This window comes from Ammospiza nelsoni, chromosome 13 (genome assembly GCF_027579445.1).
Source record: "Ammospiza nelsoni isolate bAmmNel1 chromosome 13, bAmmNel1.pri, whole genome shotgun sequence".
NCBI lineage: Eukaryota > Metazoa > Chordata > Aves > Passeriformes > Passerellidae > Ammospiza > Ammospiza nelsoni.
Genome location: NC_080645.1, coordinates 20,804,179 through 20,818,842, shown reverse-complemented (window position 1 = coordinate 20,818,842; position 14,664 = coordinate 20,804,179). Strand labels below are relative to the sequence as shown.

The 14,664-nt window shown below is 54.9% G+C and overlaps 1 protein-coding gene across 1 annotated transcript in view; it reads right to left on the bottom strand.

Moving 5' to 3' along the window:
* Positions 1-1,406: 1,406 nt before the first annotated feature.
* ZC3H18 (zinc finger CCCH-type containing 18) overlaps positions 1,407-14,664 on the bottom strand; it is a 46,218-nt gene continuing 32,960 nt past the window's right edge. Inside the window, exons 12-20 of the mRNA XM_059481733.1 lie at positions 13,996-14,121; positions 12,549-12,650; positions 10,704-10,847; positions 9,861-10,013; positions 7,767-7,921; positions 7,049-7,245; positions 5,503-5,599; positions 3,347-3,443; positions 1,407-2,191 (exon numbers count right to left, since the gene is read on the bottom strand). Of these exons, the coding sequence (XP_059337716.1) occupies positions 1,993-2,191; positions 3,347-3,443; positions 5,503-5,599; positions 7,049-7,245; positions 7,767-7,921; positions 9,861-10,013; positions 10,704-10,847; positions 12,549-12,650; positions 13,996-14,121 (1,270 nt within the window). The 3' untranslated portion in view covers positions 1,407-1,992. The remainder of the gene's footprint in view (positions 2,192-3,346; positions 3,444-5,502; positions 5,600-7,048; positions 7,246-7,766; positions 7,922-9,860; positions 10,014-10,703; positions 10,848-12,548; positions 12,651-13,995; positions 14,122-14,664) is intronic.

The following is a 14,664-nucleotide window of genomic DNA, read 5'->3' as shown; positions in this document are numbered from 1 at the left end:
TCACACACACTCAGAGCAATGTGCCAGGTGTGTAACACACACATAACACCCCACACATGACATGTAACACATATAATGAACACATACACACATTAAACACACATAACACCCCACACATGACATGTAACACATATAATGAACTCTCACACACACTCAGAGCAATGTGCCAGGTGTGTAACACACACATAACACCCCACACATGACATATTACACATATAATGAACACATACACACATTAAACACACATGAAACCCCACACTCGACACATAACACACCCCACACCCTGCCAGCCCCACACTTTCCCCCCTCACCCCCAACATCCCCCAGCGCCCCCAGACCCCGCGTTACCATCAGCCAGGTGTGGAGGCACCACGCCAAGATTTGGGGGGCACGGGGGGCGGGGAACAGGCCCGGATTTGGGGACGGGAGCACGGCAGGGTCCGGGGGCCCTTGGGAAGCGCAGCCCCGGGGATGAGGCGGCCGAGTGGCAGCGCCGCCGCCGCCGCCGCCTTTTTATAGGGCCGGGCAGGTGATGTGCACACACCTGGAAACTCCAGCTCCAGGTTCCTTCCTCCTCCCCGCACAGGGCCGGCACTTCCTTCTGCTCTCCACGTGTGCCAGCCGGGAGCACGGGCGCCTCCGAGCCCCGCAATTTGGGCAGGGAGGCGGGCAGGGGTGTCCCGGTGACACCGGGCCGGGACGGGCATCCCCCAGGCCGTGTCCCGTTGCGTCAGCGGCACCGTGAGATCACCGTGGCATTCCCGGGCAGAAATCCCAAATTGGGCAACGCTGGGAAGGGCTCGAGGGCTGCCACCAGCCCTCCGGGATGGCCCGATGGCCTCCAGCGGCACCAGTGGGATGCCGGTTTGGTGCTGGAGCAAGGAGCAGGGCTGGAGGATGGGAAATCCCAGGGACCCCAAAAATTGTTCTCTGAATGAGAGGGGTCTGGCAGAAGTACCCCAGATGATGCCCCCCACTAACACTTCCACACCAGTAGGACACTGGTTCCATACTGGGAACAAGGAGCCTAGGAAATCCTCAGAGCCCCCAGATTGCTCCCTGAATTTATCAGAGGGACCCGTCAATGATGCCAGGCAGGGCAGAAGCTGCAGAAGCCCCCAGTTACACACCAGTAATACAACGGTTTCACACTGGGTGCTCCCCTGGATAACAGAGCAGCTTTTCCAGCTTCATGGAGCTGCTCATGCCCCAAAAACCCCAAAATGAGGGGTACAGATCCCCCCAAGGCAAGGGAGATGTAGAGAAAAGCAGGAAACAGTAAAATTGGTTATCAAAATATTTTATTTCAGGGAGATCCCTCCAAAAAAAAAAAAAAAAAAAAAAAAAAGAAAAAGAAAAAAAAAAGAAAAAAAAAAACAAAAACCAAAAAAAAAAAGAGAGGAAAAACCAAAGGAAGAAGGACCCTCCTGGCAGACGGACACCCACAACACCTGCAGGGCTCCTGGGAAATCAACTGAAGCGATCCCCTGCTCCAAAGAAACGACAGGGCACTCCCGAGGGCTGAGGCAGGAATAGATATATTTATATTGTTCCTGGGGGAGGAGGGTGCTGCCAGCAGTTCACAGCAGTTTTCGGCTCTCTCGGCACACGGGACTAGAACTGCATTGCTGAAGACACTCAACACACAGCAGGGCTAACTAGGAGAATACAACTGGAGGCTAGCAAAGAGGAGAGGGGACACAGGAGAGCTGGGAGCACCCAGGGCTGGAGTCCTCTGTGCACATTTACAGGGCCCCGGAGCCCTCCCGGAGCTGCTCGTCGGGCAAAAACTTCCTTAATTTCTTTGTTTTGTGTGTGTGTGTGTGCATGTGTGCGTGTGTATGTGTGGGTTTTACGTTTGTTTTTTTGTTTTATTTTTTTAAAAAGAACCGCGCGGCCAAAACGAAGACGAGGAACTGCAAAATCCCAAAGCGGCCGCTTGCTTCTGCCTCTCTTTATAAAAACCTCAGCAGTCACTGGGGGCACAGCCCACTATACTTTGCCCGGGATCTTGGCGCGTTTGCGGGCGATGGCGTCCTCCACGGCCTTGAGCTGCTTCAGGAGCTCCTCCCTGCGGGACAGGGTGCTGGATTTGCCGCCCTTGGCAGCGCCGGGGCCCGGCTCCGAGCCCTTGCCCGGCACGCTGGTGACTTTGCTGGAGCTCTTGGACTGAGGGGACAGCTGGCGTTTCCTGCAGGGAGAGAGAGATGGGAATGGCCCAAATTAGGGAATCCAAGAGGGGATTGTGCACTGAGCCCTGCTGGCCGCACTAAAATCACAGTTTTGAACATCCTTTCCCATACCAGTTTCATCTCTTTCTAAGATGAAAAATGCACTGAGCCCCACTGGCCACATTGGTTTCTAAGGTCCTTTCCCACATAAATTTTATCTCTTTCCATAGGCAGGGACGCTTTTCACTACCCCAGGAGGCTCCAGCCTGGCCTTGGGCACTGCCAGGGATGGGGCAGCCAGATTCTCTGGGCATCCTGTGCCAGGGCTCACTAGGGAAGGATTTCTCCCTAATTTCTGAACTGAACTAAAATAGCAGGAACTGCCACATCTAACACATGGCTCCAGGAGCAGGTGGGAGGAAAGAGGTTGGAGATAGGAGGAGGCCTTGGGTTGAAAACTGGCTTAACAGTAAAAAAACAGATATTACATGGGGATTCTCAAATTCCCAGGATTAAACTCAGTGCCAGCTCGTGGCTGCAGTGAGCAGCTCCCTGTGAGACCCAGAGGGGAGAGCAGCCCTGGAGCATCCCCTCAATCCCAAATCCTTCAGACCCTTCCCTGTGATGTTGCCCCCAGAGATCCCTGGAGAGGATCCACAGCCCTTGAGTCCCCAGATCCACACATCCAACACTGCACTGGGACATTGCAGCACTGCAGCAGGCACAGCCTGCCAGGAATTTGGCTGAGTTGCATGGAAGGTGCAAAGCCAGGGCTGTCACCGCTCTGTCCCATGCAGGGGACACAGCCACAGCAGCAAAGGGAGCAGCTGAGGCTGTGCCAGGCTGGGAAAAGGGGAATGAGGCTCTGGAACCAGGTGCCAGGAGGAGCTGGCCAGGGGGAAGGGGTTGCACTCTGGTGCTCTTTAACATGTGCTAAAGAGCTGCAGAGGCACTGGCTGAGCTCACTCCTGACCCACTTGGCTCTGGGTGCTCCTGCTCTTCTCCCAGCTGGAGCTCTGCACAAGCCCTGGCACCCCTGGCACCAGCCCAGGCAGCTCCGCGTCCTTCCCGGCGCTGTGTTCCATGGAAACTGCAGCTGCTGGCCCGGGACAGCCTGGGAGAGGGGCTGCAGGCCCTGGAGGGCCGTGAGGCCCAGCAGAAGCAGCAGCACTCACCTGTCTGCCTGTGCAGGGGAAGGTTTTGGGTTCTGGCCCCGCTGCCGTTCCTGCTTGGGGGACGAGGGTCTCCCGGCCGCCTTCCTATCGCGAGAGCCTGGGGAGAGCACAAGGACATTCCTTCATTTTCCTGCTGGGCACAAGGCACAGGCCACCCCTGCCTGCACCCACTGACCACATTGTGCCAAAAACGATGCCAAAAACAATGCCAGGTCCAGCAGCAGCTGGAAGAGCCTCACTGTGCGCACCCCTCACCTCTGGGGGAGCAGAGAAGCCAGGCAGGGCTGTGCCCCGCAGTCACCTGCACACACCACCTTCCACCAGCCCTTCCTCACCCTCCAGCTGCTGGAGTGAGGCTCCTCCACGGCACTCTGTGCCTGCAGAGCTGCTGGCTCTGCCCTGGCGGGTCACAGGGTGCAGTGGCTCCTGCAGTGACAGGCGAGGGCAGCTCTGCAGCTTTGGGAGCCAGCGGGGCCTCCCCCGGGGCAGCAGCACCCCCGTGTTTGTGCAGCACGGCTCAGCTGCCAGGCCCTGCCCCAACACAGCTGCCCTGGGCACGCAGGGAGGCTGGGGAGCAGCTGGGGTACCCCAGGAACAGAGAGGGAATTGCAGCTGGAAGGCAGCCTGTGGAGCTGCTGCCCTGCTCTGACCTCAGCTGGAGCAGCAAAGGTGCCCAGTCCCTCATGGCAGCAGCCCCTGTGTGTGCCAGGGCATCCCTCTGCTCCTGGGGATGGACACTGGGGCAGCCTCAGCCCACAGGTGCAGGTGACAGAGCAGGTGACACACTCAGCCACCACCACTGGTGCTGGGATGCCAAGGGCTCAGTCCCAACTCAGCCAAGGGCACCTTTGCCATTGGATTTTGCCTTGGGTTGAAAACTGGCTTAAACACTAAAAATTGGATTTGAGGCTCCATGGCTGGAGTGTCCAAGGCCAGGCTGGATGGGGCTCAGAGCAGCCTGGGGTTGTGGAAGCTGTCGCTGATCTTTGGTCCCTTCCAGCCCAAATGAATCTGTGCTGCAGCTCAGAAATTGCTTTTTACCAAAAAGCAGAGGATGGCACCAAAGCCTCTCCAAAAACATCCTGGCCTTGCCCTGCCACTCGTGCGTGAACCAGACCCCAGTGAACTTCAACCTGGGGCAGTCCCTTGCAGGCTGCCCTTGCAGGAGGTGAATGTTGCAGGTTATTAGCACAGACCTTCTCTGGCTGGCACCCAGAGTCAACAAGATCCACCTACAGCCGAGCCACCAGGGAAAACAACATCACGTGGCAGCTCCAACGTCACCCGCAGCCACCTCTGGCTGCCAACTCCCCCCACACCCCCTGTGCCTCTTGGCAGCCACAGCCAGGGCTGCAGGGTGGCACCGAGTCCCTGTCTGTGCCTGCCAGCTCGCTTTCCCGAGCTGCTGCTGCTGCTGGGGAGGACTGAGCCCCAGCAGAGCACTTGGAAAGCCCAGGTCTTTCTAAACATCCAGGGCAGAGCGGGTTGTGTCACCCAGAGGTGGGGCAATCTGCTCCTGTCCCAGGCTGGCTGAAGCAGGCAGGGGTTGATTGCATCCATCCCTCCCTCCCTCCCTCCCTCCCTCCCTCCCAGCCTTTCGAAGCACCAGCCTGGCTGGCAGGGACAGCTCCCCCTGGAAAACTCCAGGATGCACCAAAGGAAACTCCTGTGACTCACAGGCCTGGAGTGGCTGAGGTATGGAAGTGATCTTCAGGATCATCCTTCAGCCCAGCACCACCATGGCCACACTAACCCTGTCCCCAGTGCCACATCCACACACTTATGGAACACCACCAGGGATGGGGACTCCCTCCTGACAGTCTGCTCCTTTCTGGGAAAAAATATTTCCTAATTTCCAACCTAAACCTGATTTCCACAGCCACATCCGAGGCCAGCAGAGCGAGCAGGAGGCCGTGGGGTGGATGTGGAGGTGAGAACTCTGTGTCTTCAAAGGCAAGGGGCTGGTTTTTTGGACAGGATTACAGGGACACAGTGGAGTCACACCAGGCACAACGTGCCCCTGGGCCTGCCCAGGGCCTCAGCTCTGCTGTGTTCTTGCAGCAGGATGGTCACTACCCCCCTTTATCTGTGGCAATCCCACTCTGAGGTTTTGGGATGGCTGCAGTGGATCTCTCCAGCTGCTGGAGATGCCTCACCTCTGTCAGGTGACAGGTTGGCCCGTTTGGCTGGAGGAGAGCTTGGCCTCTCTTTGTCTGCTGGCTCGTATCTCTTCCTGCTTCCTTTGTCAGCTGCCTGCAATGGAATTGAAACAATGGAGCTGAGCAGCCACTTCCCTCTGCACAGGGACACAGGCACAGCCATTCCCTGCCTCCTGCAAACACCTTTCCCAGTAAACTCTGCACACGCCAGTGCCAGCCAGCCCTGAATCCACCTAATTCCCAACCACAAGGAGCCAACAGCAACACCCCCTGCTCTGGGGGTAAGGCTGTACTAATTTCAGAACAGGAACAGGAAAAGAGCAGCTTTTTGGGATGGTTTTTCCCCAGCAGCACCAAGGATAGCAGATGTGAAGGAGGCATGTGGAGCCGTGCCTTTTCCAGGCTGTCATGTGTCACTGCACACTCCTCCCTCCCTCCCTCCAGAGCAGTTCCTGCCTCTGATAAAGCCTCCTCACGTCAGAGCACAGGGAAGTAGAGAAATCTGCAGCCTCAGACTGCGCCGGGGAATTTGGGCTGGCAGAGCAAAATATCAAAAACAGGAACCTGCCCACGTGATGGGGCCAACACCCTGCCCCAGCAGCAAACCCCACGGGGAACAACTCCCCCACACGGGCTGGGGCTGGCACCTGTGCCCAGGGCTCTGAGCAGGGCAGAGGGATCAGAGGGGAGGGGGGCAGCCAGGGGGGCACCCCAGCTGCCCCTCGTGCCCCTGCACTCCGTGCCCAGCCCGCTCTGGGGTGGCACAGGAGGAGCTCCCAGAGCATCTCCCAGGGGAAAGGCCCCAGCGGGACCTTCGAGCAAGCGGGGAAGAGCCTGGAAGCTGCAGCAGGAATGTGCCCCAGGGCAGCCGCCAACACAGCCCCACAGTGCAGCCAGCACAGGGTGTGTGCTGCCAGACTGGTTCTGTGTGCTGCCCTCCAAGCCAGCCCCAGACCTTCCTGGCTGAGCTCATGCCAGCAGTGCTGAGCCTGGAGTTGGGATCCATCCCCTCCCTCCAGCCAGGATCCATCCCCTCCTGCTGGGATTCATCCCTTCCTTCCTGCTGGATCCATCCCCTCCTGCTGGGATTCATCCCTTCCTTCCTGCTGGATCCATCCCCTCCCTCCAGGATCCATCCCTTCCTTCAGAATCAATCCCCTCCTTCTTGCTGGGATCCATCCCCTCCTGCAGGATCCATCCCCTCCTTCCTGCTGGGATCCATCTCTCCCACTGGGATCCATCTCCTCCTGCAGGATCCATCCCCTCCTTCCTGCTGGGATTCATCCCCTCCTTCCAGATGGGATCCATCCCCTCCTGCAGGATCCATCCCCTCCTTCCTGCTGGGATCCATCTCTCCCACTGGGATCCATCCCCTCCTGTCAGGATCCATCCCCTCTGGCCCCCAGAAGTGCCACATCTACCACATGGCTCCAGGAGCAAGTGGGAGAAAAGAGGTTGGAGACAGGAGGAAGCCTTGGGTTGCAAACTGGTTTAAACAGTAAAAAGCCAGCAGGGAATCCCAGCCCCAGGGATCCATTCCCACCTTGTTCAGGAGGGTCAGTTTGATCTCCTTGTGCCCGCTGAAGCTGCCCTGCTGTGCCTGGGGGGCTGAGGGCTGCTGGCCCTGGGGCAGCTGCTGGGATTTGCTGCCCGGGGTGGGCTTGGCTGATTTCAGGAGCTGAGCGGGCACATCTCGTTTCCTCTTCTCCTCTTTAGCACTGTCTTCTTTTTTTGACTTTCCTGTTGAAAGCAGAGAGCACAAGGGGTGACTTGGGAATGATTCCTGTTGCCTTCTCTCCCTTTGGGCAAGGGGATGCTGCTCCAGGGATGGAAAAAGCCCACAGCAGTTATCTCAGCTGCTGGACACGAGGTTAAGGGATTCAGGAAAGCCTGAATTTCCACAGAGAGCAACAAAAAAGACAAAGAACAAAAAAGCTGTTGCCACAGACTCTGCCATGGTCTGGAAGGAGCAGAGGAAGAGCAAAGTGATACAAAGCTGTCCAGATTTCCATCACCTTCTAAGGGTGAAGGAGAATGGGAGAGGCAGAACTGCCAGGCAGGAAAAGGGTTGAGACAAGGGTTGGCACAGGGATGGAAGGATGTGGGTGCACATTTGCTCCGCAGCACCTGTGCTCCTGTATCCCCTCTGCTCAAGGGCTTTCCCGGAGCCCACAGAATTCCCAGGGAAGGATCCCTGCTCCTCCCTTCCCCTCCAAAGGCTCCCCAGAGGGATCCACCCCCAGCACAGCAGGTCCCTGTACCTTTCTTCTGCTGGGCCGGGGTGGGGGAGCGGGAGCTGGCCGAGGACACGGGGCTGGCCAGGTCTGCGTACATGTCCTCGGAGTCGGCGCTGCGCACGGAGCTGCTGCTGGACGAGGCACTGGACACGGAGGAGACGCTGCTCACGCTCAGGGACCTGCCAAGAGACACAGCTCAGCACACCCAGCAAGGCAGCAAAGCCTTTCTGCATCTCCCTGGATGGTGGGAAGCTCGGCAGGGAAGGATGCACAAAGGCCGTGCGTGCTGGGGTGCTGCTGGTGTGGAAAATGTCAAAGCTGTGGGGTGCAGGCCTAGAAAGTAATGATTATTTATAGCCAGGGTTAAGGCAATGGGTAAACAGGTCACTGTTTGCTCAGGAAAACAGGGAGTGAAAGCAGGGAGTGCACTGGCACATCCAGGTCAGTGTTACAGCTCAGGGCAAGGGTTCCCTGGCAGGGTTTCTGCTGCTGGCACGCATCCACTGTCACGACTGATACCTCCAAGATGGAAACTTCCCAGCAGGGCCTATCCCAGGAAGTGTTCAAGCCAGGTTGGACAGGGTTGGAACAATCTAGTCTAGTGGAAGGTGGCAGAGAGTTGGACTGGATGAGCTTTAAGCTCCTCTCCAAGCCAAACCATCCCACTCCATGAATATTCAGGCAGCCTCTCCAGCCTGCTCCACGGGCCACACCGCCCTGCTCTGCCAGGCTCTCTGCCTGGAAACTGCATTGGGATGACTGAAGGGGCTGTGGCAGCTTCAGCACAGACCAACCCTCTGCAGCCTCTGGCACCAGGAGCTGAGTTCTGAGAGGTCTCATGGATTCCAGGATGAGCCAGGAACCCCCCCAGGCCACCAGGCTGGCCTGCTGGGGGCACACAGTGCATCTGCCACGTTTCCCCTTCCCACAGAGCAGCACAGGCAGCCCCAGTGTGCTCCCATTTCCCATCCCTGCCCTGGTGCTCTCTGAAGCTCTTGCATCACCCCAGGCTGGGCTGATGAACGTGACAAGCACGGAGTAAACAAGCCGGGATTTCCGTAAAATAACGCGGACGTTGAACCTCGGAGTCCCACAGAGTTCACTGATGGGAATTTGCCATGCTCAGAGCCAAATCCTGCTCCAGCCACTGGTTTTACACCCCAGGACTACTCTTACACCCGTGTGCCAGGGACGTGTTGGGTTTCAAGGCTCTGCCTGTGAGGATTCAGGGAATCCTCTGTGTGAGGAGATGAAAAAACCTGAAGGAATGACTGGAGAGTGGTTTGTTTTTCTTTGCTGGAAGGAGTTTTTTGTTTACACATCCCACAGACCAAGAGACTTGGAACTGTTCACTTGGGGCTATGCACAAAAGGAACTGGACCTGCAACTTTGCCAGCAAAGGGAAAATATCATTAGCTGGGCCTTTTGGGGATTTTCTGACCTACCTCTCTTGACAGGCCAAGCATCTCCCCTAAGGACAGGAACCAGAGGTAGGAGAGGCTCAGCAGAGCCAAGCTCCATAGCCTGAAACTGTTCATTTGTAGTTTAATTAGGATGTGGGATCACCCTGGCCAGAAGGAGTTGTTCTGGTCATCATTTAGCTTAAATGGGTACTTGGACACACATGACAGGATTATTTCCTTGAATAAACCACAAGAGAAATATCAGGGAATCATGGAATGGTTTGGGCTGCAAGGGACCTTAAAGATCATCCAGTTCCAACCCCAACACCTCCCAAAAGAGCAGGTTGCTCCAAGTCCTGTCCAAATTGGCCTTGGACATTTGCAGGGATGGGGCAGCCACAGCTTCTCTGGGCAACCTGAGCCAGGGTCTCCCTATCCTCACAGGGAAGCATTTCTCCTAGATATCCCACTGAAATACCCCCTCTATCAGTTTAAGGCCATTATATATTGTTGTATCACTCCATGCCCTCTCCAACACTGTATTCCCACCACAATTCAGGACTTGCAATCCCATCCCCAACCTTCTCCCACCCTCAGGCACCTGCAGCTGGTGCTGCTGGAGCTACAGAGAGCTTCCACTGCAAGAAAACAAACCTGTGACCAACAGCCACAATCTCTGCTGTTAAGTAAAGGTCACAAAGGCTCAGGGCTGTACCTGGATTTCCTTGAGCCAGAGGGAGAGTGGGAGACTGAGGCAGAGGATGATCTGGAATGAGATCTGGAGAGAGACCGGGACAAGGACCTCGATCGGGAGCTGGAGCCGCTGTAGCTGCTGGCACTGCCACTGATGCTGCCACTGATGGTCCTCCTGCAAGGCAGCAAACCCCCTCCCACAATGAGAATTGTCATGGCAAAGAGAGACAGGGGAGGAAAAGCCCCAGAGAAAAGCAGAGATTTGCTCAGCACCCTCTGACCAACACCGAATGGCCTCTTCCACCACTTCTCCCAGTTTGTGTGGTGGGAATGATGTTCTGTGCTTGGGAATATCCCTGGGAATGATGTTGTGTGCTGGGGAACATCCCTAGGAATGATGTTCTGTGCTTGGGAATATCCCTGGGAATGATGCTCTGTGGTGGGGAACATCCCTGGGAATGATGTTCTGTGCTGGGGAATATCCTTGTGGTCAGTGTGGGCCAGCTGCTGACCCTCCACCACATCAGATCTGTGTGGCACCAAACAGATCCCACATTCCTTCCCCACTCCCCCACCTCCACAAGCAGCAGCTCTCAAAAATGCCCTTTTCCCCACTCCCACCCTGATTTTGCCACATTTCCTGTGTTCCACCCACTCCATCCTCCCCCAGCTTCCATGGACAGGAACCACTCAAGGTGAATCAGGACCACCCCAGCCCAGCTCTGTTCCCCTTCTCTCCCTCTCCAGGAGGATTTCTCCCTGAGCACCGGGCTATGGGATTTGCTGGATCTGCCATGGGATCAAAAAGCTGGGATTTGCTGGATCTGCCATGGATCAAGGCTCCCTCCACCCCCCTGTCTCTCACCTCCTGGGTGGAGTCCTTGTCTGACGTTCCTTCCTCCTGGCCTCCCGATTGTCCCCTGCCTTGGCTGCCTCCGGGGCTGCTGCTGTAATTTTTGTGAGTGGCTGAGGGACTGGGAGGGCAGTGAGTTTCTTCACAGATTTCTCCCTGGAAAAATGACAATTCTCAGGTGTGTGATCCCAGGGGGTGGGCACAGAGCACTGATGTCCTTAGAAATGATGTGCTCTGGTTTGCTGTTTAATATTTTAGAGGTTATGGAATCCTGGGATGGTTTGGACTAGAAGAGACCTTAAAAATCATCCCAGTCCACTCCATTCCATGGGACACCTTTCACTATCCCAGGTTACTCCAAATCCCATCCAACCTGGCCTTGAAACTTCAAACACTTGGCTGCTTCACCAAAACACAAACAGCACAGATTTCCCTAAAGGGATTTGCTCCCCATATGCTCAATCGATTCATCTTTTCAGAGACAAATTACTGTACAACAGCCAATTCTGGAGATATTTGACTTGTAAATGAACTCCTGAAGCAGACTGGGTGGAAATGTTGTTTCTCATCCATGTAATTCCATCATTTTTATCCCAGACACTTACACCTGCTTAAAATCTGCCAGTCAGGCTTCAGAATGAAATGTGCACAGTTAATGCAAAAATTCTCATTTTAACTCCAGCACACAGATCAGGAGGGTGCACAACAGCCTGTGTGTGTGCCTGGATCTGTCCCTTGGCCTGTGTTCCCTGGGGAAAACTGGATGGGAGCACCAATCCCACCCAGTGCAGGAGATGGGAATGGCTCTGGCTGCTCAGGGCTGCCCCATTTGGGGCTCAGAGCTCAATATCTGCATTTACCCCCTCAGAACACAGGGTTAAGCCCATGGCACTGTGTTAGCCAGTGACAATAACCCCTGTGCTGGGGCAGCTGCCCTGCTGTCCCCAAACCAGCACTGCCAGGAGGGAGCAGAGGGCCTGGGAGGGCTGAGCCCCAAAGTGGAGGGGGAAAAACCCCGAAAGGCAGGGTAACAAAGGACAAGAATTGTGGCAAAGGGGATTGTCCTAAATTCTGGAGAATTCAGGGGGATTCCCATGGTGTCATTTATTTGCAGGTCAGCTTAGAAGAGGTGACATCACTGCGGTGTTGTGTCACCCTCCAACGTCCCCGTAATTTGCCACTGCAGGGTTTGTGAAATAGCAATTTCAGGAATTTAAAAGAGCAGCAGGGCTGCCAGAACGTGCCAAACCCAGCTGCAGAGAGCTCCAGTCCTGTTTTCATCCGTCTCCAGTGTGAAAAGCTGATGAGGTTGAACCATTTCTTTATTCTGAGGCTGTGGATTAACCAAAGCCACAGCAGAGGAAGGAATTTAAACTTTTTTATAGCTCCTATTATGTATATTTAGATTATACAAATATATCTGCACACAGAGAATGCTCCAGCAGTAAATCAAGTGTTTAAACACTTGTACACAGGTAATATTTAAGGATACTTGCACAGTTTAACTTGGATTTAATAAGTAAAAGTGCCATTATTTAATTAAATCTGCCAAGCTAAAACCCCTTCAATAAAGGTTGTATTTTACATCTTTCATTTCTTTCTTAAACTCAGTGAGGTTTAGGATCCCAGAATGGTTTGGATGGGAAGGGACCTCAAAGATTTCACTCCCTGCCATGGGACACCTTCCACCAGCCCAGGCTGCTCCAGGCCCCATCCAGCCCTGGACACTTCCAGGCATCCAGGGCCTTCCCAGTCTGACAGGAAATATTCCTTCCCAATATTCCATCTAATCCTGCATTCCTTCCTGACGGCCCCTGAAGGTCAGAATTCCTCACCCAGAGGAATTTGGGTCCTTACCCTTTCCCAGGAGGTGGCAATAATTCCCCTTTAGCCTTGGTCAGTGGCTTGTGAGGAGATGGTGTTGGAGAAGGAGAGGGAGAAGATGAGAAGGACCTTGACCTGCAAAGGAAGGAGACATCACTCAGCTCAGGCTCTGGGGTTGCAGGAGCTTCTCCTGGCTCTCAGGGCATTCAGCCACCACTGCCCCCTCCACAGGAATCTTTCTGAACTTATCCTGACTTTATATTTGGACTCTGTGCAGCAAAATTTAACTTCTGTCACCAGACAATGGGAAAAGTAGGAAACAGAAGGAAAAATGGGATCAGCTAGAAGAGAGGCAGCCCAGGTATTCCACAGCAACACCTGAGGCTTCCTCCATCCTCTCTATTCTCTCCTTAGGGAGAATACACAGGAAAAGAAGCAGGATTTTGAGTTTTATGTTCATCACTTTTTGTCCTGTTAACTCCTAGAGCGGTTCAACCTTTAAACAGCAACAAAACCAAAAGAAACTTGGGAGAAAGACAAAAAATTCACCTAAATCAAATCTGTACCTTCTGGAACCCAAGAAGAAGCATTAAGTGGAGCATCCCTAGGGTGACAGTCAAGGGCAGGAGCTGTTTCCTGAGCCCTGAGCACACACCACGTGCTGCTCTCGGGGTGATTCACCCCCGTGCCAAGACTGGAAGTGCCTCGGTTGCACCCCAGTGCCTCAGCAGCCTGACTCCTGTGTGACAGCTCCTCTGGGGACAGCTGGCACAGGGTGTTCCTCACCCTGTCACCTCAGGGAGAGGCAGCCAAGGGTGTCACCCACACTGGCACTGTCCTGCCTGGAGCGTGGATGGATGGGGAAGCTCATTCTGCTTCCCAGGTGGAATCAGTTCCCAGCTGAGCCTTTCCTAGGAAAGCAGTCCCAGAAGTGACAGAGTGTGCTCTGCCATCACCTGTGGGATCGGCTCTGGGCACCTGTGTGGCTTCAGCTCCTATCTGAGGAGCCAGTTCTCCTACTATGGGTATTCCAGACTTGGGAAACTGTCTGCAGGGGCAAGGAAGTAGCAGAGGAATAAATCTTAATCACCATGGGACACTGGATTGCTACTTTGAAGTGTCAGGACTATCACAAGACACAACTGCTTTAATAAAGAAATGGGATTTGCCTCTTGAAATAGAAATCCCAGCTCCACAGAAAAGAGATGCTGCTGAACTCCTTCCAATCAGAAAATGCAAATGATGGGAATTTTAATCCACCACAGGCATGGGAAAGAGCCCAGCCACAACAGCACTGCAGCTGTGGGTGGGAGCACTGGGGAGAGGAGGGGGTGGCTGACAGATCTCCTTCAGCCAACAACCGCAGCCTCCCTCGCTCAGCCAAGGGCTTGGAGTGCTCCATCTTAACAGAGCAAAGAGGAACTGTCAGGAAGCATCTGGAAACCATCCCACCACTGGTTCCCAGTCCCAGGAGCACTACCTGGACCTGCTGCCTGAGAAAGAGCTGTGCCTGGAGGAGCGACTGGAGTAGGAGCTGTATGAGGAGGACCTGGAGCGCGAGCGGGAGGAGCCGGACCCCGAGTAGGTGGATGAACGAGAAGAGGACCTGCAAGAGAAATATTACAATTCAGAGCTTCCTGCAAGAGAAATATTACAATTCAGAGCTTCCTGAGAAGAAATATTATAATTCAGAGCTTCCTGAGAAGAAATATTACAATTCAGAGCTTCCTGAGATTAAATATTAAAATTCAGAGCTTCCTGAAAAGCCCCCAAACTTTTGTTTCCAAAGGTGTTCTGCTCCAAACTCCACCAGCCTTGTCCTTGGGGAACTCTTAGTAATCAGAGCAGAGAGCTCAGCACCCTGTGGCACACAGCCCAGACCCCAAAGCAGAGCTCAGCACCCCGTGGCACACAGCCCAGACCCCAAAGCAGAGCTCAGCACCCCGTGGCACACAGCCCAGAGCCCAAAGCAGAGCTCAGCACCCCGTGGCACACAGCCCAGAGCAGAGAGCTCAGCACCCCGTGGCACACAGCCCAGAGCCCAAAGCAGAGCTCAGCTCCCCATAGCACACAGCCCAGAACCCAGAGCTCAGCTCCCCATAGCACACAGCCCAGAGCCCAAAGCAGAGCTCAGCACCCCGTGGCACAC